Source organism: Dendrobates tinctorius, unplaced genomic scaffold (genome assembly GCF_039654945.1).
Source record: "Dendrobates tinctorius isolate UK_male_01 unplaced genomic scaffold, ASM3965494v1 ptg000332l, whole genome shotgun sequence".
Lineage (NCBI taxonomy): Eukaryota > Metazoa > Chordata > Amphibia > Anura > Dendrobatidae > Dendrobates > Dendrobates tinctorius.
The window spans coordinates 2,326,059-2,351,691 of record NW_027361998.1 but is presented as its reverse complement, the minus strand read 5'-3'; the positions used below and the strand labels follow the sequence as shown (position 1 = coordinate 2,351,691).

The following is a 25,633-nucleotide window of genomic DNA, read 5'->3' as shown; positions in this document are numbered from 1 at the left end:
GTCATCTGCCATTTGACAGCTAATTCCAACTCTAAAGAAGTTAATGCCTGTAATTCTCCGCTAACCTGAGTTATGGACATTCAATCAAAAGCAGCAGGAAAATGTGTACCGTATAACATAGGAGAGACTAATCCCCGCAGTGTGCGGAGGTATCAGATGCATAGAGGCTGCTAATTGTCTGTTGCGTCTATTCTATGCAACTTTATACCGTGTCTGATGCCGTCCAGGACTGCGAGGAAACGTCATTTGTTAATGAATTCACCTCCCTGTTCTACAGTCAGAGGTATAAAAAGAGCAGAACTGGTGGCAGCTCAGCCACAACAAGCACGAAGGACACCGAGGTCGTACAAAAACACGGACACAGCAACAGGTAAGAAAGCCAGAGCATGTGCTGCGGGATCTGTCCCCGAGGGATTCACATCATCTTACTTTTTACAATTACGTCTCGTTTATTTGAATTTTAAAATAACAAAAAAACAAATCTCATAGATCCTGATTTTTTATCCTATTTTTAGTCATTATTATATTTCTTTATTTGTTGTTATTTTTGTTGTGTTTTTCATCCTTATCATTTTTTTTTTGGGGGGGGGTGAAAAATATCTTTTACATTTTGTTTGATTTTTCTCTTAAAGTTTCCAAATCTGTTATTTAAGGCTAAGGAAAAAAAAAAAACTCTTACTATTTCATCTATTTCTTATTTTGAATTCCAGGGTTTTATAACAAGTATTTCTTTTATTTTCCTATTGTTTGTTAGATTGTAGTCTTTGTTGATACATAGTTTTATAGTTAGTACTGTGAAAAGAAAAGAAAAAAAAAAAGACTTGTGTCCATCAGGTTCGGCCAGGATATGGGAGAGGAAGAGGAAGGAGGGAAGTGATAGGAGTAAACTTTGCAACTTTATTATGTTTTTTACTTTTTTTTTATTTATAATTTTTGGTAAAAAAAAAATTTCACCTGTATTTAAGCTTAAAGCTGCACATATGGAAATACAATAGAATAAGGTAGGTCCATTATTATTTGATTATTTTTCATGATATTATTATATATTATATTATCTTATTTTATGTGATAAGTTTATGTTTTTATATTTTTTTTCATAAAGAATTAAAGGAGTTGTCCAGTTAAAGATTAATTACCACCTATCAACATATTGATCGGAGGGGGTACGACTGCTGTGACCCTCACCGATCAGCAGAACAATGTAGCAGCAGTGCGCATGCTCGACCGCGGATCCATTCATTATCTACAGGCTGAGTGCAGCTCTCTTTAGACAAAGTGGGGCCCCAAATGCTGACACATTGCTCCATTACAAAAAAAATTTTGGTTGCATTTACAAGTGCTGAGTTGAGGCCGTTAAGCGAGTGTGATCGACAATATTGAAGTCGTTCGATGCTTGTTTCCCGACGTCTTTCCACCGGCTGAGGAAGAATAATGGGCACAGAACAATCATTAGTAGATCAATCTGTCCCCATACAGTATCATCTCATCAGCAGCACATCTGCAGTTTTCACCAGGTGATGTGCTGCAATGATTTTTAAACAATCCAAACATTCCCACCCTATAGTCTTCCATAAAGTATAATGCACATCCCATAGTCCTCTACAACGTATAAGGCACCCCTTAGTCCTCCATATAGTATAATGCACACCCCATAGTCCTCCATATAGTATAATATGCCCCATAGTCCTCCATATAGTATAAAATACCCCATAGTCTTCCACATAGCATAATGCACCCCATAGTCCTTCATACAGTATAATCTTCTCCATATCCCTCCACATACTTTAATGCACTCACCATAGCCCTCCATATAGTATAATACACCCCATAGTCTTCCGTATAGAATAATGCACCCCATAGTTTTCCATATAGTATAATGTGCACCATAGACCTTCATATAGTATAATGTACCCCATATCCCTCCATATAGTATAATACACACCATAGTTCTCCACAAAGTATAATGCAGCACATAGTCCTTCATATTGTATAATGCATTTCCCATAGTCCTCTATATAATATAATACACCCCATAGCCCTCTGCAAAGTATAATGCAGCCCATAGTCCTTCATAATGTATAATGCACTCCTCATAGTCCTCTATATAGTATAATGCACCCTCATAGTCCCCTGTGTAGTATAATACACTTCGCATAGTCCTTCATATAGTATAATGCACCCCATAGTCCTCCATATTGTATAATATGCTCCCAATATCCTCCTTTTTGTATAATGTACTCCTCATATCCTCACTATAGTATAATGCACTCCCCATAGTCCTCCATATAGTATAATGCACTCCCCATATCCTCCCGATAGTATAATGCATTCCCCATAGTGCTCCATATAGTACAATGCATCCCATAGTCCTCCATATTGTATAATGCACCCCCATAGTCCTCTATATAATACAATGCACTCATAGTATAATGCACCCCATCCTCCTTCATATAGTATAATGCATTCCCCATAGTCCTCACTACAGTATAATGCAGGTCTCATTGAGTATAATGCAGCCCCCTCATGAAGCATAATGCAGCCCTCGTCCTAAAATATATTGATCACCAGTTATAAAGTACAACCATAATCCGCAAATATACAGACTCCAAACAATCAATTATAAACATTTTATTTAGGGTAAATATATACCACATATAAAATAATTTAATACACATAAATTATTTTTTTTTATCAAATATGGATAAAAAAGTGTGATCCACAAGGACAATGAAAGAAACTGCGGTCACAAAGAGGATCAGGTACAGCAAAGCATACATAAATATATAAATGAATATAGAAAGCAGCGCTCGCAAAAATATCAATATCATTAAGAGAGGTAGAACAAGCCATAAAATGCCCACTATAAACAGGACTGCACAAAATGTTTATATTTTGAGATACATTATGACTCAGGTTCTCCTTGTTTGTAAGCCCTCGTAATAGAGTATAATGTAGCCCTCATAATAGAGTATAATGCAACCCCCTAATGAAGAATGCAGCCCTTTCATGAAGTGTAATTTCGCCCCCTCACAGAGTATAATTCAGCCCCCCTTATTGAGTATAATGCAGCCACCCTCACAGAGCATAATGCGTCCCCCATACAGTAAAATGCAGCCCTCCTTATAGAATATAATCCAGCAACCCTCAGAGTAAATTGCAGTCTTCCTCATAGAGTATTATGCAGTCCCCCAATGTATACTGCAAACCCTCATGAAGTATAATGCAGCCCCCTTATAGAGTATAATGCAGCCCCCCTCAAAGAGTATAATGCAGCCCCTTCATGAAGTATAATGCAGCTACCCACATAGAGTATAATGCAGCCCACTCAGAGTATAACATAACCCTCCTAATGGAGTATAATGCAGGCCCCCTCATAGAGTATAATGCAGCCCCCATCATAGAGTATAATGCAGCCCCTTCATGAATTATAATGAAGCCGCCCTCAGAGTATAATTAAGCCCCCTCATAGAGTGTAATGCTGCCACCCTACAGAGTATAATGCAGCCAGCTTTACAGAGTATAGCGCCACCCCCTGATAGAGTATAATGCAGCCCCCTTATGGAGTAAAATGCAGCTCCCCATAGAGTAGAATGCAGCCTCCTCATGAAGTATAATGTAGCTCCCTTCATAGAGTATAATGCAGCCCCATCACAGAGTATAATGCAGCCCCCTCATAGAGTATAATGCAGCCCCCCATGGAGTATAATGCAGCCCCCTTCATAGAGTATAATGCAGCCCCCTCAAATAGTATAATACAGACCCCCTCAGAGTATAATGCAGCCCCCAATAGAGCATCATACAGCTTTTCTCAGAGTATAATGCAACACCCCACACACAGTATAATGCTGTTCTCCCACACATAGTATAATGCAACCCCCAAACACACAGTATAATGGTGCTCCCCTTAGAGTATAATGCAACCCCCCTCAGAGTATAATGCAACCCCCCACACACAGTATAATGCTGTTCTCCCACACACAGTATAATGCTGCTCCCCCACACACACAGTATAATTCAGCCCCACAGTATTATAAAAATAAATAATGAATACAATACTTATCTCTTCCCATTCCCCCACTGCTATGGCTTCTGCAGAGGAGTCTCGTCAGCTCCACTGCTGGCACAGTGTGGTGCACGATGAAGCTACATCAGATGCCGAGGGGGAGAGATGGGAGAGGGAGTATCATCTGACACTGTCTCCTTCATCATTCCTTTCAACTAATAAATTTAATGCGCAGGAAGCGGAGGGAGGGGGCAGCGCCGGACCCTCCCCTACTCACGGTCCTTAGGCAGCTATCCTGTCTGCTTGCCCTTAACGCCTGCCCTGCCTGTAGATAATGCGCACTTCCATTACACTGTAGCAAGGATATAAGTGCCATGTTCTGCAGATCAGTGGGGGTCCCAGTGGTCAGACACCCTCCAATTTGTAAGTGAATAGGTGACAATTATTATTAGGATATAAGTGCCCTGCTCTTTTGAGGGTCTCATAAGTTAAGAATTAATATGCTTTTTTTTCTATACTGAAAAAACAGTTGAACAAATATGATATTTAACAGTTTGGAAAAGTATTTCACGTAGGTGCAAAGAGAAATAAAGAAAAAATAAATCTAAAAAAAGGTAATATTAGGAATTAATAAAGTGGTAGTGGTAGTGGTAGTGATCATTCCACAAGAACTATATTTATACATCTGTGCCTACTTTACATTTTGCAATTAATAAAAGTAATGAATACAAATAATAAAATGCTAAAATATTAGAAAATCTAATAATAATTTGCAGTTGCAATATTTATTCACAAAGTGAACAGAATGTTTATTTTTGTAAATCAATCGATTAATTTTAATTAATAGCATCATTGTAATAAAAACAATTTTTTTTAGGATTATCATAATATTATTGTATTAAAAAAAAAAAATCTAAAAATACTTTGCTCTTTATCGAATATTTGACATATTTCTATTAACTTAAATAAAGATATATAGACAAAAAAAATGTCAATAACCTTGAAGCGGGTGACCGGCGACAATGAAGAGTGTGGGAGCAAATAAACATTAATGGTCCATTAAGTGTAAGTTCATCTCCCGCTCTGTGCATTATTCCATACAATATAGAAGCGAAGGAAGGAAAGAATTAGAGACGTGAGATAAGAATATTGCCGGGAGATATCGATACAATAGTGGGGGTCAGAAGGTCCTTGAGTTCCATTCTTATCCACCTGTCAATGCCATCTGGGTCGGCGCAGCCTTTTTACCTCCTTTATTCAGTTGTGCACTTGTTGTAAAAGTTTATGAAAGTGCGGGAAACGTTTCCTGTGAAGCTCGATGTCTAAAAGTTACAGTGCTGCAAACAGCTTATTTGTGTGGGTGCGAGGTGCCGGACCCCCACCCATCCAATATCGATTAATAATAAGCTTTCACTATCTATTGAATTTTCAGATTTGATAAATTTGGTGATTTTTTTTATTTATTTGATTTGCGGGGAATATATTTTCTGCAAATTGGAGGTAGTCAAATTTTACTGAAAACATGTCACAAGTGGGTCACATCCTCCTGGGAGATCTGGGGTTAGAAAATAGCTACGTATTGTGAATCGCAGATATTCCATTTTGTTTTTAATGGATTTTAGTTCCTTTGGTACCGAAGGAGTTAACGACAATTTCTATACTGGCTAGAAATATTCAGTCTTATCTTACGCCTGTTCCTGACCTGGTCATTTCCTCTCCCTATAAAATCTGTCCAGACTAACTGTACAGCTGACTGTACTCCATGCCCTGGGTAATTGTGGGACACAAGGCTTGTAGAGGTGCACACCAAAGCCAGGAGTGTTAAAGTTGTGGCGATATAACGAAAAGGTTAAAAAAAAATTAAAATTTGTAAAAATTGTAGCATTTGCATGCGGAATTGGGGAAGTTTGACCCTACTTGTATTAGGGGGAAAATATCTTTAATTCGAGAGGTTAACACCTTCCAATCTTGAGGTGGAAAGAAAGAACTATAGAGAACAGCGGATCCTTTTCTTCCTCTCCGATGTGTTATGTATGCGCCATCGAAACCATGATCCTTCTAGAAAATCAACCACGATATGGGAAATGCGTCCACTCTCAGCATAGCCCCCCACAATCTTCCTTATGCCCCCCATCCTATGCTAAAAACCTCATCGTCTGTAAGTCTCCATTTACAATTCGACACCAAACTTTCAGCCCGTCATGATGGAGCTTTCTCCTCGTTACCAATATGTTATTGATTTGGTCTATAAAAAAAAAAGAAAATGTGAAGTTTTCATCTGTTTCTCTTTTTTGCATTTGCCCTAAGACGTTGATACATTTCTATAACATAATTTCTCTCTCTCGTTTCAGCCTTCCTACCTGACAATGTTACGGCCAGGGTGGAGCTGTATCCTGACAATATTCGGGGTCTTTATATATCATGTTGGTGAAGTCCAAAGTCAGTGCTGGGAGAGCAATAAATGTACAGACCTGAGCACCGAGGATGGGATACTGGTAAGACCCGTCCAAAGACTTAATGTGATATACCGTCAAATATCTGTACAGTGTCACCTCTATGTGTCCTCTACGACATAGTGAAGCCATAATATGTACAAATGAAATTACGCCCTTAGACATATTTGGCATGGGGACCAAATGTGATCATTTTTCCTACGCTGTTCAATTTTCGGGAAGTACAAGGTCAAAAACATTTGCGAGTCCTTACCATGAAGACCAATTAGTCTCTCGACTTCACTGCACCCGGTAGATATTATATATTTTACCGATACCCACAAATGGGATTTTCAAGGTTCTCAGTTTAAGTCATAATATTGAGAAAGACCAAAATTCTAATTGGCCAGTTTTTGAATACTTCTGCAGAAGGTAAGTGCCCAGTAACTGGTTCTCTTGGGCCAAGAGTCCTGATATCTACTGTAGTTTGTTACTAGATGTTAAAGGATGACCCATAAACTAGGTTCTTGTCTTCTGCCCAAAAATTCTCCTGATTTGCTCAAAAATTTTACATTAACAACCAATAATGGTTTAGTTTGCAAACACAACATTTTTGTTTTCTTTATACGTCTAAAAGACCATCTCAGACCAAGAAGTTAGAGGTAGAATTCGGCCTGATTGGAGTCAAACTTGGCTATAGTCATAGAGTTTTTCTGACGGCCATTTTCTTCATTTTATTGCCCGATAATGACCATTCTTATTTTCTAGAATAGGTTGAGAGCCAAAAATGTCCATGTAGGTTTTCTGAATTCTTCCAAAATGGTTTTGACCAATTTCATTCTCTCTGGAGCTCAGCATTCTTGTTTTGTGGTCGCGAGCAGTAGCATAACTTCGATCTCATGGACCCCAATGCAAAATCTCCAACAGATCCCTCCAACTATCACTGGTCTATGATATTAATAGACTTTTTATATGGGCCATAGGGACTTTTTGGGGCCTGGCTGCGATTGCAACCCATTCGGCAACTATAGTTATGTCCCAGGACAATATAGAACTTGTCCACCAAGATTCGAGAAGTGGAGAGAGTTGGTTGGACCCTGCTGCAAGTCTATAATTGGTGTAGCCTGCATTGGTGTCTTATGTGGCAGGAAGGTGTTTGAAAACTATCCAATACTACTCCTACCTATAGTTTGACTTCCGGACAAATGTCTTGCTGATGATTAACTTGCATTCATTTTATGACTTACGTCAACTTTTTGAGCACCAACATGGATTCCATCTTTTTTCCTATTACCATGTTAATGTTTTGGGTTTTTTTCCACAGGAATGTATTAAAGCCTGCAAGATGGACTTGTCTGCAGAGTCACCAGTGTTTCCCGGGAACGGGCACATGCAACCACTGTCTGAGAACATCAGGAAGTATGTCATGAGCCATTTCCGCTGGAATAAGTTTGGTAGAAAGAACGGCACCGGCAGCGACAGCAATAATGCAGGTTACAAAAGGGAAGATATAGCCAATTACCCACTATTTAACTTGTACCCAAATAATGACAACCAAAACACACAAGATGGAAATTTGGAGGAGGAAGCTTTGGACAGGCAAGACACTAAGAGGTCTTACTCTATGGAACACTTCCGATGGGGCAAACCAGTCGGCAAGAAGAGAAGACCTATCAAGGTTTTCCCAAGTGATGCTGAGGAAGAGTCATCAGAAATTTACCCAACAGAGTACAGAAGAGAGTTATCGGTAGAATTTGACTATCCCGATATCAATTCTGAAGAAGACATGGACGGCAGCGAGATGATGGAAAGCCCATTTAAAAAGGATCGAAAGTATAAAATGCATCATTTTCGATGGGAGGGTCCACCCAAAAACAAAAGATATGGAGGATTCATGACCCCTGAGCGCAGTCAGACTCCTCTAATGACTCTTTTCAAAAATGCTATTATCAAAAATGCCCACAAAAAGGGTCAATAGGATAGAAGAGTTTCCACATAAAGCATCCAGCACATCAGTTCTAGGGTTCAATATCTACCCTGTGATCAACTGCCATGAATCTACTTTGTAGTTAGCCGCATATCCCATCCCTTAATTTATGTTCTGTTACATTTGGTTTCTGAATGTTCTGTACAAAGTTAGCAAAGTCTGAAAAGAAAAGACCGGCGGCGGCAGCATTGTACATAAGGAAATGGTAGATGTTTCTATCCGTGAATCTCTAGTCTTCTGTTTGCTAAATGATTTTCATATCTGTCCAAAATGTACAATAATGTAAATGAATGGAAGAATAAACGTTTACAATCTTACTGGCTACCAGTCTATTCTTTCTCGCCTTCATCCCGACCCCCCAAAAAAAATCAATGTCGAAATACAGTATATCTTTCATTTCCAAATCTGTCGTGAAAAAAAGGTGTCCATGTCACCCGCCTGGAGGAGGCCATTTTCTTTGCTTCTACTGTTCCAGTGCTTCCAGTGGGTTTGGTAGAGGACAATTTTCCACAATTACACCCCAGACAAGCAGTACATTGCAAACTCCAAAATCCCAACCTTTCAGTGAACCAAAAGCCAAATAAAAGTCATCTATATATCTTCCATGGTGGAGTCCAGGTTCTCCTCTCCTCTTTCTTCCCTCTTTCCTATACTAAGGCACGTGTGACACTATTTTTGAGCAAAGCAGATGTTTTAAGTGGTTTTAGCTCTAGCCAGAAACTACTTATTCCACAATTTTCTTTTTAATGCAGACCTGGCCAGTTTTACTTTGCCATCATCTTAGTCCCAACCCTTCAGCTAAATGATACCCCAATAAAATGTTTCTATATGTCCCCCTCCTATTCTTCTTCCAGTGCTGAAGGATGTTTGGCTTTTAGTCCAACTAGTAGGGCAACTTCCCCAAGTGCTCTCTTTGAGATCAGACTAGCCTTTCCGTGTGAGTTATCATAGGCACAACCCTTTAGCCAATGAATATTTAAAAAAAGATCATTTACGTATTTCTCCTGAGAAGTCCATATATTTCTTCTCCTCCTTTGCCCCCTTCCAGTACAGCATTTATGACAGTAATTTTAAGAAATGGAGAAAGTACTAGGATGGTACTACAACTAAAATTATTTTAACCCCCCAAAAAGTTCTTGCCAAAAGTATCCAAATCTTTTAATTCAATGGGGTTAATTCTTAGTCAGTGCAAGGATAGACTAGACAATCCTAAAATATGCCAAATATATCATAATGGCTCATGCTGATGATAAATTAATCTACTTTTAAGACTGTCTAGTCTCAGTTTAAACCACCTGATACTTGGAATACTTTGTACCAGAAACTTGCACCAAACTTTTGACGCATATATTGGTGCACAGGCTCTGATTCAATATTTGTGCTTTTTGTTTTGTTTTTAGCTACTTTCCTTTTTTGTCTTGTGATATAAGTTGCTGTTTTTGGTACCAAATTCAAGAAAATGGCACTTGCTATTTATAAATTTGGCTCAAAGTAGAAAAAAATGACTGTCTTGAACTGTCTTTGTGACTTTTGGTGCCTAAAGTCATAAAAATTGTGCCAAAATTTTGGCATACTTAAAAATACTCTAGGGATGAACTAAAGTATATTTGAGACAAATTTTGCTAATATTTTGAAAAGTCACAATTGACAAATCAGGCTAAAACATCTGGAAACGCTAGACTCTGCCCACAAAGCAAAAACAAAAAGGTGCATATAATATAGATGTAAGATAAGGCTCAGCTAGAATAATGACTTTGGTGTACAAAGCTGTATGCTTAGTTTATACTGTTAGTTTGGGCTAAAAGATACCCTTTAAAAAAGGGTAAATGTACCAATTTGGCTCGGTTAGGTATTGGGAGTGTCCTTCTATATGTGTGCCCAAAGGTGGCAACTGAGAGTCTTATATTTGTTGAATTAGGAGTTTTGGAGCAGAAAACGGAGTGTAGTACTCCAAGGAATCAATGTTCACAGCCTATAGAGGGCTATTTTCTGGGTGTGTAGGCCATTTCTAAGGTGATAGATCACCCATCAAAATAGTAGAGTCTCAGCCTTAGGGAACTGTGGAAGTGTGTGACCTCAGCACTGTCGCCAAATATCCCCACAAGGATTGATGTAGTTACATGACAACATTCTGTCTACCTACAGCCACCACCAGAGCTTAGGAGTTTACTGCATACTGTATTATTATACAGCGCAATGTACATACTGTATGCAATAAACTCCTAGGCTCCTCCTAGTGGTGGTCAGGATTTTATATTATCAGGATGATTTGGAGGTGATTCATCCCTGACTGTGACAGAGAGGTTTTTCAAAAAGAGTTTTTTAAAAAGAGGCTTTTTAAAAAGTTATCTGTAAAGGCAATGTTCACTTCAATTTTCTTAGGTGGTACTTATTAGAGATGAGTGAACTTGTTTGGAAAATGTTCGCCAATCTGAAATTTGGCACGAACGTAGCACATTCGGATTTGTGTTCGGAATCCCCGAATATTTTCCTCAAAATCGGCAAAATTTGGCCAAGGTTTGGTATACCATGGAGTTTCCACCAATCCTTTTGTTAGGACTTTGTCTAGGATAGTGGTGCTGTATGAAGAGCGGCGAGGAAAGGGGGACTTGTTTGATGAGGGGAGGGCGTGTGGAGAGGTCAGAGGATCGTCGGACTGTATTTTTTTAATTAACTTAACGTGTGGAGATTCTAGCAGCCAATCAGGGTGCAGAAACCATCCACAATGTCCAGACACAAGGGACTCTGTCATTTGCTGCCGAAATCATATGTCCCTCTCCGTATAAAACTGGGACATGTTTTTGCACTAGGAGTTCACATTTCAGAATCTAAATCCTTTGTGCTAATTCTGTGATCCAGACACACTATCTCAGCAAATAAATGCTGATTATTCATTTTGGTTCAGGTGACTCGCAGCTGTGGGCCTAGGGTTGTGAAAGAACTTGTTAAAAGAGGGGAAGGGTACATCCAACATGAGTGGGAAAAAGGGAGGTTGTGGTGTAAGGGGGAATAGGCTTGGTGTTTGACGTGTACGTGGGTTAGGTGGTAATGTTACTGAAAGCTCTACTGAACAAACTCTGTTTTGTTCTATCCAAAGACAACTGACAACTTCTGTTACTGGACGGGCTACTCCACTGCTTTCTTTGGCAGCTGCACAGCACTACGCCTTGTATATGAGGGCTAGAAAGATCATGTACTCGAGTGGATGGCAAGTGGTCTCTCCTCTTCTTCCTCCACCTTAACATCACACCCAGTATAGTCCACAGATGTGGCACTCAAATTGCCCTTGTTCCCCACCCCCCACGTCACAACTCACCAACCGCCCAACTAATCCAGAGGTCAAATAGTATAATTATGCAGCATGGATGCATGGGACAGGGCTTGGTCTTTTACATGACCACAACTGTGGGACTGAGGGCTCGCTGCAGTGCTAAGAAAAGGTGGAGTAGAGAGAACAGGACAAACTGCTGGACTGTGGGTGAGGTAGAGGCAGAGATGTTACGGTGGAGAGAAAGATGTGGTGTGGTCGGTGTCTGAGATCAGCCAAAAGCAGCAGGCATGTCCACTTCCGTAACAGCTGACGAGTTTCTAACTCACCCCGACTGCAGCCGGTAAACAAATTGAGGTTCTGCAGCCAGACATCTGTGTGAAAACACTTGCCACGGTGAGAAGGAAGAAGCAGCAGATTCGGCTGATGGGGCGGCCGGTGGTCGACGAGGCCCGCTAGGCCGCACACTGAGATTCCAAGACTAATGCATGTTGATCGCGCATTTGTCGGTTCGTGCGCATAATAGCAAATTATTGGAATTCTTGCCTCTACTGAGTCTTTTTTTTTTAACAAAGTTAGCAGCAGATAACATGAGTTGGGTCATCCTTTTCGGTCTCAAAAAAGGTCCAGGCTAGGAAACCCTTGCCACCCCTGCGAACTTCAGACTCACTACCGCTGCTAGCCACAGCCTGAGTTGGGCTTGAGGATGCAGAGCTTGTCATGGTTGCATCACTTCATGTCTGTGTGGAAAGCCACAACATAACTTCCTCATCTTCCTCCTCCTCCTCTGCTGAGCTACTCAGCTGTGTGCCTCTGGGATCACACCGTGTGGGATCTACAACCTCATTGTCATACTCTGTTCTCATACTCTTCGCCCTGAGATTCACCCAACTCCTCTTCCTGCCCTGACAGCACAGTACAGTCTGCGTGCTCCTCTGGTATCTTAGTCTCAACAGGATCACCTCCACCCTTGGTGGTTAACGTCTAGTGATGAGGGTCTAGATACTAATCAGACCCTACTTCATCTGGCCCCAAATTCAACTGAAAATAATTTTGGGCATTGGTGCCGATTTCCTCCTCTTGACTCTGTGAATCTTTTGAGTACACTTCTGACGCCCATGGCATGCAATGTGTGAACAGCTCTGCAGACTCAGCCATCTGCGGTTCCCAACAGTCAGTTGGGTCATTGGAGAGTTATGACGCAGGAGGAAACAAAGTTAATTGGGGTGCCACCACTGAGGACTGTACTGTGTGTGATGTTAAGGTGGAGGAAGAGGAGGAGCGGTGACCTAATGCAGCGCTTGCCATCAACTGGAAAACATGCTCTTTGTGGCCTTCATCTACAAGGCGTAGATGAGGGGGTTCCACAAGCGCGCTGCCTCGGGGTAAATTTGGTCTCTAAACTCTCTTTCAAACCATATATCCATGCCCTTTCCACTTCCTGCCAACAACTCAAAAAAATTGCACGGATCCGTACATTACTTAATCAAGAGTCTGCAAAAACCCTAGTCCATGAACTTATCATCTCCCACCTTGACTACTGCTACCTCCTGCTCTGTTGCCTCCCTTCTAACAGTCTCGCACCCCTCCAATCTATCCTAAACTCTGCTGCCTGACTAATCCACTTGTCCCCTTGCTATTCCCCATGTTTCAAGGGCAGATGCAATATTTGTGATTTGATTAGCTGTAAATCAAATTTTTGGCAACATTTTCACGAAGTAGGCAAATTAGAATTTGTAACAGATTAGTTTATCTCTGACGTGATTTTGGAGAATAATCTACAACCCTCTAAATCCCTTAAAAAGTGAAGATCAATACTTTTGAAAACGATTGATCTCATATGATTAATAGTAAATTAATTGTAAAAAGATGAAAGATAGAGTAAAAGTGGTGTGGGAGGAAGGACCGGAACAATAAAGATAACGGTATCTCTGGACCGGAATCATTGGGACTGCCACTAGTGTTGCAGGGTGGACAGAGAACTTGACCGGGACAGGCCTGTGACCCCTGCTGCCAAGGGCTGGTCTTCTGTAAGAAGGGCTGTATGCGGGAACCTGGGGCTTTTGGCGGCAAGGCAGGAGGTGCGGCAGGTGTAGGTTAGCTCCCTCCCTGTGGGTAATCCAACAGACTTCAAAGTACACTTGAGTACGTACTTCCCTGCAACCAGAAACAGCACCACTGACCGCTTACTGCTGCCGGACACTGACCCTACGTGACCGCAGGCAGGAAACGCTGACCGTACTGCGCAATGCGTGATTGCTGACAGCATAGGGTGCATAGCCCCCGTCAGAGACTTCAACTCTACAACCGCAGCTGTGGCCTTGATACCGGATCCCTCCACCTCATACGCTGGAACAGCAGCCACTGGTACCCTGACATACAGCGGCCCACCGAACGTTCCCGGACTCTTTGCCGTCGCTAAGAGAGAATACCTCCAGTATATCCAGGACCACTTCCTCAACGTGATGCACCTCTGCGGCGCCATCGTGGGATTTTCCAACTATCTCCCTCCGGACGACAGAGTCTGATAAGTTGATCCCTACGTTTTTCTTTCCTACCGTTAGCAACTCTGTTTTTTTACTGAAGTCAGGCTGTCACCGCATTAAACTGTACTTCCACATATTTGCCCGCGCAATACTGTGCATCTTGTATATCTCAACTCCCTGCGTGGAGAAAGCATTGTTATCTTTTTCTCTTGATATATAAAAACACCTGTTAACACTTGCTCTGCCGCCAGCTCATCACTGCATCCTACGCACCTGCTAGTAACCTACAATTGCAGGATGCAGTCCAACAGCACGGAGGCGGCAGACCAAGGAGTTGGGGTCAGCCCAAGGTCTAGCATATCATTGGGGGCCATGCTGAATAATCTGCCAAAGTACACCAGTAGTAACACCATGCTGTGGAGCTGGACCGAGCGGATACGGGGCATGATGAGAATGCACTCAATGACCCCTGCTTTAGAGGCTGAGGTGGCCATTATGGCCTTAGATGGGGAAGCCCGGGACTCAGTAATGTTATGGACCCCTAGGGAACGCGATACTTTTGGCAAGGTTCTGCAGATCCTAGAGGACACTCATGGGGACCCGACTGATGTAGGGGAACTGAGGACTCGCCTGTTCAGCCGTATGCAGAGGGAGAGTGAAACAGTGACCCAATATATGAATGCTCTGCAAGAGCTACATACCGCCATTGTTAGGAAGGAAGGTGTGGGAGTGGGCCCCATAGACGTAACGTTGCGAGACCTCTTAGTGACTGGACTGCGTGATACCCTGACGAAGCAGGCCCTGCAGGAGCGCGTGCGGGTGAATCCTCGCCTGACGTTTTCTGAAATAGGGAGTGAGGCGCGCACGCGGGAGCAGGGCCGCCATCAGGGCATGACAGCCCTTACTGCTGTATGGGGCCAGGTGAACAGCAGTACAGAAGGGGGGCCCGCATGTTAGGGGCCCCGCTCCTGTGCTTCTAGTCATCAGGCCCCAAGTGTTGGGTGCTGCGGCCTGGCCCCAAGTGCTGTACGCTGCGGCCAGGCCTGCCACGCACACATCAGAAGAGCCGACATCAGATGAGAGCTGCAGAAGTGGAGCGGTGAAGGACCTGTGGTGACGTCATCATTATCACAGGCAGTGGCGTATCTAGGGGGGGCAGCCGGGGCAGTTGCCCCGGGCGCAGCCAGCAGGGGGGCGCAGTCGGGCCGCCTAATGCAGCGGTCCGCAGTGTCCTCCCTGGCGGCTGCGTTCCGCCGCCCCCCGCCTGAGAGTCGGCGGTTCTCTGTGTCAGCTGTCAAGCTGACAGCCGGCGCAGAGAAGAAGCGCGTGCCGGCTCCCAGGGAGCAATTGTACTAGCTTCTATACAGACGCCTGTACAATTGAAGCTCTGACCGCCGGGCCAGAGCGACGTCAGCAGCGTGATCAGGTCATGTGATCACGCTGCTGACGTCACTCCCCGGCGCCCAAAGCAAACGCTGGTGGTAAGTGTGCTCCACTGTGGAGCTGAAGAACCACCGAAGATGGGAGATGAGGGGGAGTTAATGAGTGGAGATGGGGGGATTTGTAGAGGGGATGGCGGTTAATGTGTGGGGGTATTTAGAGTGGGGATGGGGGTTAATGAATGGGGATGGGGGTTAATGTGTGTGGGGGTTAATGAGTGGGGATGCCATGGGGTTAATGTGTGGGGGGATTTGGAGTGGAGATGGGGGTTATTTAATGTGATGGGGGTTAATGAGTGGGGGGGTTAATGAATGGGGATGGGGATTAATGTGTGGGGGCATCAATGAGTGGGGATGGGGGTTAATGTGTGTGGGGGTATTTGGAGTGCAGATGGTTATTTAATGTGTGGGGAGGATTTGGAGTGGTGATGGGGTTAATGAGTGGGGATTGGGTTAATGTGCGCGGGGGTTAATGAATGGGGAAGGGGGTTAATGTATGGGGGCGTTAATGAGTGGGGTTGGGGTTAATGTGTGGGGGTATTTGGAGTGGGGGTGGGGGGATTTGGAGTGCTGATGGGGGTTAATGAGTGGGGATTGGGTTAATGTGTGGGGGGATTTTTTAATGTGTGGGGGGGATTTGGAATGGGGATGGGGGTACTTAATGTGTGTGGGGGATTGGGGATGGGGGGATTTAATGTGTGGGGAGATTTGAGGACACAAAATAAAGAGTATGTATGAGGAAACAGTATGGGGGATTGGTGCAGACAGTATGGGGAGTGAATGGGTTAATGTATGTGGACACAGTATGGGGAGTCAGGGGTATGTGTGAGCAGACAGTATAGAGAGTGAGGGGGTAAATATATGAGGAGACAGTATGGTGAACAGGTGGGATGCTAGAGGGGAATAGTGTGAGGAGACAGTATATTGCAGATATTTTTATTCAGGAGCATTATAATAACACTTCTATCTTTAAGGGCATCGTGTGGAGATTTTCTGCAGAAGACCGGAGAAGATGGACATCTACAGAGACGAGATGTGGATGAGAAAACTCATCATGGGGTCTAGAAGAAAAGGAGACTGACTGCAGAGACGACGTCATCTATAAGGTACCTGGATGTAAATGTTATTTGTGATACTGACTTATTCTCATGTTTTTATTTGTTAGGAACATTAAAGGGGTTGTCCAGGCTTGTGCTGAGTCTGCAGTCATTCTATGTGACTGCAGACTTCTGAATTCTCACAGTGCTCACTGAACGCTGTCAGGATTCTCTCGTGCTGGTAATTTACATACATGCGGTCACATGCTGACAAGACATGTGTGGCCTCACTCAATGAAAATGAACAGAGCGAGGCCGGGCACGTCTAGTTGGAATGTGGCCAGAAGTATATAAATCACATACTTGTGCTGACATGACGGTACATCAGCAAGGGAGAATCCTAAAAGTGTGCAGTGCATTCGTTGTGAGAATTCAGAAGCTGCAGTGTCAGGATTCAGCTCTGCAGGTTGCCGTAGTCATCACACGGACACTTCACTCATATGCGATTTTCATAGGTATGGTCCTGTGACAACGAGCTTCTCTTCCTGCTTCTCTCAGTTTTTTACTGAACATTGAGAGCATTAGGAGGAGCAGCTCGTGGGTACATGGCTAAGTGTTCAAGTCGCATATGTACGCGGGGGGGGGGCGCCGAACCGAATTCTTGCCCCGGGTGCCAGAAAGCCTAGATACGCCTCTGATCACAGGCCTTCAGCATTGATCAGCTCCACCCTCTGATCACATGATGATGACGTCACCACAGGTCTTTCAGCTCACAGCAGCAGCTGCATCTTCACCGCAGGAGCGCGGCCAGGTAAGAAGAAAGTTTTTTGTTTTTTTTTAATTTAATTATTAAAAGAGGCCAATATGTTTCCTCTGCAGGACAGACACACAGGGACCATGTGTCTCCATCCTGCCAGGGCAGATTGAAGGGACACGGGCAGATTGGAGTAGTGTGTCACTGGGGGCAGGATAGAGACGGGGCATGATTGTTGATACAGAGGCAGAATGGAGATGCGGGGCATGATTGGAGACACAGGGGGCAGGATTGGAGATACAGGGGGCAGAATGGAGACACAGGGCAGAATGGAGATACTGGGCATGACTGGAGACACGGGGGCAGTATTGGAGATACTGGGGCAGAATGGAGACACGGAGGCATAATTGGAGACACGGGGCAGAATGGAGACACGGGGGCATGATTGGAGACACGGGGCAGAATGGAGATACGGAGCATGATTGGAGACACAAGGCAGAATGGAGACACAGGGGGTGTGATTGGAGACACGGGGGACATGATTGTAGACACAGGGGGCAGCATGGAGACACACAAGGGCCAGAATGGAGTTACGGGGCATGATTGGAGACACAGGGCAGAATGGAGACACGGGACATGATTGGAGACACGGGGCAGAATGGAGACACGGGACAGAATGGAGACACAGGGCATGATTAGAGACACGGGGGCAGTATTGGAAATACTGGGGGCAGGATGGAGACACAGGGGGCAGAATGGAGACACGGAGGCATGATTGGAGACACGGGGCAGTTTGGAGATATGAGGCATGATTGGAGACACGGGGCAGAATGGAGACACGGGGCATGATTGGAGACACGGGGTAGAATGGAGACAAGGGGCAGAATGGAGATACGGGGCATGATTGGAGACACGGGGGCAGTATTGGAAATACTGGGGGCAGGATGGAGACACAGGGGCAGAATGGATACAAGGAGGCATGATTGGAGACACAGGGCAGTATGTAGATACAGGGCATGATTGAAGACATGGGGCAGAATGGAGACACAGGGCATGATTAGAGACACAGGGGGCAGAATGGAGATACGGGGCATGATGGGAGACATGGGGCAGAAAGGAGACATGGGGCAGAATGGAGATACTGGGCATGATTGGAGACACGGGGCAGTATTGGAGATACTGGGGGCAGGATGGAGACACATGGGGCAGAATGGAGACATGAAGGCATGATTGGAGACACGGGGCATTATGGAGATACGGGGCATGATTGGAGACACAGGGGGCAGAATGGAGATATGGGGCATGATTGGAGACACGGGGCAGAATGGAGATTCAGGGCATGATTGGAGACAGGGGGCAAGATGAAAAACATGGGGGCATGATTGAAGACACAGGGGGCAGGATGAAAGACATGGGGCAGAATGGAGACACGGGGCCATGATTAGAGACAAGGGGGCAGAATGGAGACATGGGGCATGATTGGAGACACAGGGGGCAGAATGGAGATACGGGGCATGATTGGAGACACGGGGCAGAATGGAGGTACGGGGCAAAATGGAGATTCAGGGCATGATTGGAGACAGGGGGCAAGATGAAAAACATGGGGGCATGATTGAAGACACAGGGGGCAGGATGAAAGACATGGGGGCAGGACTGGAGACACGGGCAGGATTGAATACACTGGGGACAGGATTGGAGACAAATGGGGCAGGACTGGAGACAGATGGGGCAGGGTTGGAGACAGATGGGGCAGGGTTGGAGACAGATCATGCAGGATCATGGGGCAGGATGGATACGATGGAGACAGATGGGGCAGGATGGGGACATCATATAGGGCAGAATGGATACTCATGAGGGCAGGATGAGAGAACATATGGCTGAAGTCAGGAATGAGACACACAGGGGCCAGGATGGGGGATATTATTACCATAGGGGCTAATTAAGGGATATTATTACTACAGTGATGTATTTATTTTATTTTTTGAGTATACTGTTTTAAATGGGGGGTGGTCCTGTTGCTGTGCAGAGTGATACTATGTCGCCTTTTTTTCTTCATGTGGTGTAATGTAGATGTTGGGAAAAAAATAAGTAATGTGTTCTGCAAGCAGAGCTCTAGATAACTGTGTTATTTCCTGCAGAGACGAGTCCTGGCTGGAAGACGTGATGGCGATGTGTGCTGGATGAAAGATGAAAAGTAAAGATGAAGGACTTCACCTAGAGACGTCACTGGTGAGTCAGTGTGTTACCTGTACACTGACACTATACACTGTATACAATATACAGAGGTCCTGTGTATAATGTCACCAGTGATCACTGTATTACTTATACATTATATACAGAGCTCCTGTGTATAATGTCATTGATCACTGTATTACCTTGGTGCGACTGGTTTGATCGGTGGAGATCTTCCACCTGAGAATGAGGATGACGATTGGATCTCAGGATTCTCAGATTGGATTTAAGACAGCCGACGCCCTATTCAGTTGCTGGTGATTCCTTCTGGCTTGTCAGTGATATTTTGATCTTTTCTAGTGATTGGGATTCTCATGTGGAACATGTCCAGACTGTGTTCCGGATTTTGAGAGAGAATTCCCTGTTTGTTAAGGGATCGAAATGCCTCTTTGGTGTACAGAGGATTTCATTTTTGGGATTTATCTTATCTCCATCGACTATTGAAATGGACCCGGCCAAGGTACAGGCCATTTATGATTGGGTTCAGCCTACTTTTTTGAAGGCCCTCCAGAAGTTTTTGGGTTTTGCTAATTTCTATCGTAAATTTATAGGTAATTTTTCTGGTATTGTCAAACCATTGACTGATCTGACCAAGAAGGGCGCTGATGTGCTGAATTGGTCTCCTGAGGCTGTCTCAGCATTTCAGGAGCTTAAGCAGAGATTTACTTAAGCTCCAGTTTTACGGCAACCTGATGTCTCACTTCCATTTCAGGTGGAGGTAGATGCTTCTGAGATTGGTGCAGGAGCTGTTTTGTCCCAAAAAGAACCTGTGACTTCTAAGATGAATCCCTGTGCCTTCTTTTCTCGAAAGTTCTCCGCATCTGAACGCAACTATGACGTGGGGAATCGGGAATTGTTGGCCATGAAGTGGACATTTGAGGAGTGGAGACATTGGTTGGAGGGAGCTAGACATCAAGTTGTGGTCCTCACCGATCACAAGAATTTGATTTATCTGGAGTCGGCCAAACGCTTGAATCCTAGACAGGCTAGATGGGCCTTGTTTTTCACGCGTTTTAATTTTGTGGTCTCTTTTCTTCCGGGCACTAAGAATGTTAAGGCCCTTTCTAGGAGTTTCTTTGCCGATTCTCTTAGTGTGACTGAGCCTACTACCATGCTAGGTGAGGGGGTAGTTCTTTCTGCCATTTCGCCCGATTTGAGACGCGCCCTGGAGGAATTTCAGGAGGATAAATCTGAGCGTTGCCCTATGGGAAAATTGTATGTTCCTGACCAGTGGCGAAAGAGAGTGATGTCTGAAATTCATTGCTCCGCATTGGCTGGTCATCCAGGTATTTTTGGTACCAGAGATTTGGTGAGTCGGTCCTTTTGGTGGCTTGCCTTATCTCGTGGCATCAGGAATTTTGTACAGTCCTGTGGGACTTGTTCTCGGTCTAAACCCTGTTCTCATTCTAGTGGGTTGCTGATGCCCTTGCCGGTGCCCAAGAGGCCATGGACCCATATCTCAATGGATTTTATTTCTGATCTTCCTGTCTCTCAGAGAATGACTGTTATCTGGGTGATTTGTGATAGATTTTCGAAGATGGTCCATCTTGTACCACTCCCAAAGTTGCCATCTTCTGCTGAGTTGGTGCCCTTGTTTTTACAACAGGTGGTTCGGTTACATGGGATTCCTGAGAACATTGTGTCCGACAGAGCAGACCAGTTTGTTTCCAGATTCTGGAAAGCCTTTTGTTCCAATCTGGGAATTCAGTTATCCTTCTCCTCCGCGTTTCATCCCAAGACCAATGGACAGACTGAAAGAACAAACCAGACCTTGGAGTCTTATTTGAGATGTTTTATATCTGCTGATCAGGATGATTGGGTCTCATTTTTGCCCTTGGCCAAATTTGCACTGAACAATAGAGCTAGTTCTGCCACTTTGATGTCACCCTTTTTCTGTAATTTTGGGTTTCATCCTCGATTCTCTTCAGGGCAAGTGGAATCTTCCTCCTGCCCAGGTGTGGACACTGTGGTTAAGAGAATGCAGCAGATATGGGACCAAGTGGTGGATAAGTTGTCACTCTCTCAGGAAAAGGCCCAGCGATTTTCCAACCGGCATAGGACCATTGGTCCCTGGTTTAAAGTGGGTGATAGGGTTTGGTTGTCATCTAAGAATATTCCTATGAAGGTTGCATCTCCTAAATTTAAGCTAAGATTTATTGGTCCTTATAAGATTTTGGAAATTCTTAATCCTTTTTCGTTTCAATTGGCTCTTCCAGTTACGTTCAAGATCCATAACGTATTTCACAAATCTCTGTTGAAGAGGTTTGTTGAGCCAGTGGTTCCTATGGCAGCACCTCCTGACCCTGTGTTGGTTGAAGGCAATGTGGAATATGAGGTAGAGAAAATATTGGATTCTCGTTTGGTTAGACGGAGACTCCAGTATTTGGTCAAATGGAAGGGTTATGGTCAGGAGGATAATTCTTGGGTCTCTGCCTCCGATATTCATGCCAATAGATTGGTTCGTGCTTTTCACCGGGCCCATCCTGATCGGCCTGGTGGCGTGGATGAGGGTTCGGTGACCCCTCCTCAAGGGGGGGGTACTGTTGTGAGTTCATTATCTGGTTCACCAGTTGTGAGTTCCCCTTCTGGACTCCCTCTGGTGGTGACGGGAGGTGGTGCAGCTGGTTTGATCGGTGGAAATCTGCCACCTGAGAATGAGGATGACGATTGGATCTCAGGATTCTCAGATTGGATTTAAGACAGCCGACGCCCTATTCAGTTGCTGGTGATTCCTTTTGGCTTGTCAGCTCTTGGTTTTCAGCTCTGTTCCAGTCATCTAAAGCTAAGTTTTTCTGCTAAAGTTCACACTTGATTTTGTTGGTCTATTCAGTTTTTTGTGTGGTCTGCCAGCCCCGGCTGGGGGCTGAGCTGAATTTCCACTCTTATTTATCAGTATTTTGCCAATTGGCTTTTTGTCCCTTACTAGTTCGGTCTCTTTTTGCTCTGTCTCAGAATATTTCAGAGTGCTGATATAGTGGGAGATGTCTAGTGACTTCAGGGTTAATTTTGCTATCAGAAGTGTTGGACATTATTTTTGTAGGGTTTTTTGCAGGTTGCAGATAGTGTCTTCCCTTTCCTTTCCTGTCTAGTTAGTTTGGGCCCCATCGTTTGCTCAGCCTATTTTCCTGCCTGTGTTTGTGCCTTCATCTTGTTTCACCATCAATACATGTGTGGGGGCTATCTATTCCTTTGGGGTCTGCTCTGGGGCAGTTAGTTTTCCGTTTTCTTGCTTTAGGCTTATGTAGTCCTCCGGCCGTGACGAGGCATCTAGGTTCATCGTAGGCACGCTCCACGGCTACTGCTAGTTGTGTGATAAGATCAGGGATCTGCAATCTGCATAGTTACCAACCACTCTGGTTTTCTGTGGCTTAGCTTGTTTTGCTTTTTTCTCCTCGGTGACCCATTCATAACAGGACTGTGCCCATTCGATGTGTAAACTTATAAAATTAAGATATCACCATGTGGCCCCGAAGTGAAGTGGCCAAGGTAATAGGATTGCCTGAAGACATTCTGCTCTCCCAGATGCTGCAACTGGAATTTTGTCGGGGGGACCCCTGGACAGTGTCAGTGAATTCAACCATGGTTTCAAGAGCCAGAACATACTCTAGAGGGGCAAATAATCCTGGAGCAGATGCGGGCAGAACTCTCTGAGCTCACTCAGTCTCAAGTGCAGCAAGTGAAAACCCTCTTGGGGCGATAGACGGAGAGGTGTTTGCCCGTCACTAGGATGATTTCGGTTGTACCACGACCATCACTGATGAAATTCCAACTTAAGACTCGGCACCCATTAGAGAACGTTACCGGCAGATTTCTCCACAGCTGTATCAGGAGGTGAAGACGATGTTGGGAGAGATGTTGCAAAAGGGTGTCATTCAAGAAAGTTAAAGCCCATGGGCAGCTCCAATCGTCCTAGTGAGGAAGAAGGACGGCACTCTGCATTTCTGCGTGGATTATCGGAAGCTTAATGCCTGTACCATAAGTGATTTGTATCCGCTTCCCCGCATTGAAGAGTCCCTGTCTGCTTTATGAAGTATTTCTCCATGCTGGACCTGGCCAGCGGATACTGGCAGGTGCCCATGTCAGATCAGGAGTGGGCAAAGACAGCTTTCATACTACCCATGGGGTTATTTGACTTCAATCGGATACCCTTCGGCTTGGCCAATGCACCCGGGACGTTCCAACGGCTGATGGAGAGGTGTCTGGGCGACCTGAACTTTGAAGCCACCTTGATCTACCTGGACGACATAATTGTTTATGCGGCTTCGATCGAAAAACATCTATGGCGCCTAGAGCAGGTACTCAGTCGTCTCCAGAAACACGGATTAAAAGTGAAGCCGCAGAAGTGCCTTCTATTTCGTAGCCAGATCGAGTACCTGGGGCATGTAGTCTCAGCAGAAGGCGTGAGGCCATCTCAGGAAAAGATCGCGGTCATTCAGGATTGGCCTACTCCAGAAACGGTGAAGGATGTTCGTGCATTCTTGGGCCTAACAGGATACTACCATCGATTTGTGAAGAACTTTGCTCGCCGAGCCCGGCCACTGCTGGACTTATTGAAAGGAGCGCCGTCCAGTGTAAAGAGTTGGAAAATCCACTGGCAAGAACCGCAAGAGAAGGCTTTTCAAGATCTCAAGAAGGCATTAACCGAGGCCCCTGTCTTGGCCTATGCAAATTTTACTCAGCCGTTTATCCTCCACACTGCCAGGAGTCTGCATGGACTGGGAGCTGTGTTGTCTCAGGTGCAGGATGGAAGCGAGAGGGTGACCGCGTACGCTAGTCGGTCCCTTCGCGATTCCGAACGTAATCCTGATACCTACAGCTTCTTTAAGTTAGAGCTGCTCGCGTTGGTGTGGGCTATGAAGGAGAGGTTCGCGGAATATTTGTCGGGCTCCAAAGTCTTAGTACGCACGGACAACTACCCGTTGGCACATCTAGAAAATGCTAAATTAGGGGCCCTAGAACAGCGATGGGTGGCAAGAATGGCGAAGTTCAGGTATATAATCGCTTACAAGAGAGGAGCGGAGAACAGCCATGCTGACACTCTTTCCAGGATCCACCATGCAGCCCCTGGACTGAGCAAAGATGAGGAGCTGGAAAATGAAGAAATTCCACGTTTCATGGAGCCCACCAGGATGGTGGTGGCAATGCAGGAACAGCTGCGAGCAAAGACGACGGAAGGCATTTTGGGGTGGTCTAGGGATAAATGGGTTCAGTTACAACAGGAAGATACGGAGATCGCCTAACTGCAAAAGTGTGCAACTCAAGGAAGACTGCCCAGTACGGCCAGAGGTGCGCTGTCTCTCTCGAAACTCTACGGATTCTTCACCAGTGGGAGCACTTGCAGATGAAGAATGGGTTATTATATCAGAAGATACAGCTCCAGATGGAGCTGGCTGCCACATGGCAAGTAGTAGCACCTGAAACCATACTTTCTGAAATTGCTCGTGAAGCACATGAAGGAGGAGCGCATTTTGGCCACGAGAAAACTTTCCGGTGGTTACAACGATTCATCTACCACCCTCGACTGCAGACAGAAGTTGAGGAGGCCTGCAGAAAATGCTGGAAGTGTGACCTGGTGAAGCCGCCTGAACAAAGAGTTCCAGTACAAACTATAGTGACATCTGCCCCCCCTAGAACTTCTGATGATAGATTATCTCACCATCGGACCAGCTCACCAGGGATATGAACATTGCCTAGTGATGATTGACCACTTCACAAAGTATGCTGTAGTGACTCCCACTCGTGATCAAACTGCAGAGTCTGAGGCTTAAGCCATCTGCAAGAATTTTACTCAAATCTACGGCTGTCCCAAGCGGATTCATTCGGCTCAAGGTGCCTGCTTCTTGGGGAAGGTAATGGATGAGTTGCATCACCTGTATGGCATAGACAAGTCTCGGATCACGCAATACCACCAGCAGGGGAATGGAGCCTGTGAGAGATTCAATCATACTCTGATTCAAATGCTATGAACCCCGGAGAAAGACCAAAAAGCCTGTTG

General features: G+C 44.7%; 1 protein-coding gene across 1 annotated transcript; it reads left to right on the top strand.

Moving 5' to 3' along the window:
* Window positions 1-280: 280 nt before the first annotated feature.
* On the top strand, window positions 281-8,739 carry POMC (proopiomelanocortin). Its single transcript, XM_073561923.1, has 3 exons — window positions 281-370; window positions 6,355-6,498; window positions 7,760-8,739. The coding sequence occupies exons 2-3, from the start codon at window positions 6,370-6,372 to the stop codon at window positions 8,411-8,413; spliced, it is 783 nt and encodes a 260-aa protein (XP_073418024.1). The 5' UTR covers window positions 281-370; window positions 6,355-6,369; the 3' UTR covers window positions 8,414-8,739.
* The last annotated feature ends 16,894 nt before the right edge of the window (window positions 8,740-25,633 follow it).

Excerpts from the sequence above, each read along its gene's own strand:
- POMC (XM_073561923.1), top strand. The coding sequence starts at position 6,370 with ATGTTACGGCCAGGGTGGAGCTGTATCCTGACAATATTCGGGGTCTTT. Across the intron at positions 6,499-7,759 it reads GCACCGAGGATGGGATACTG|GAATGTATTAAAGCCTGCAA; the intron begins GTAAGACCCGTC and ends TTTTTTCCACAG.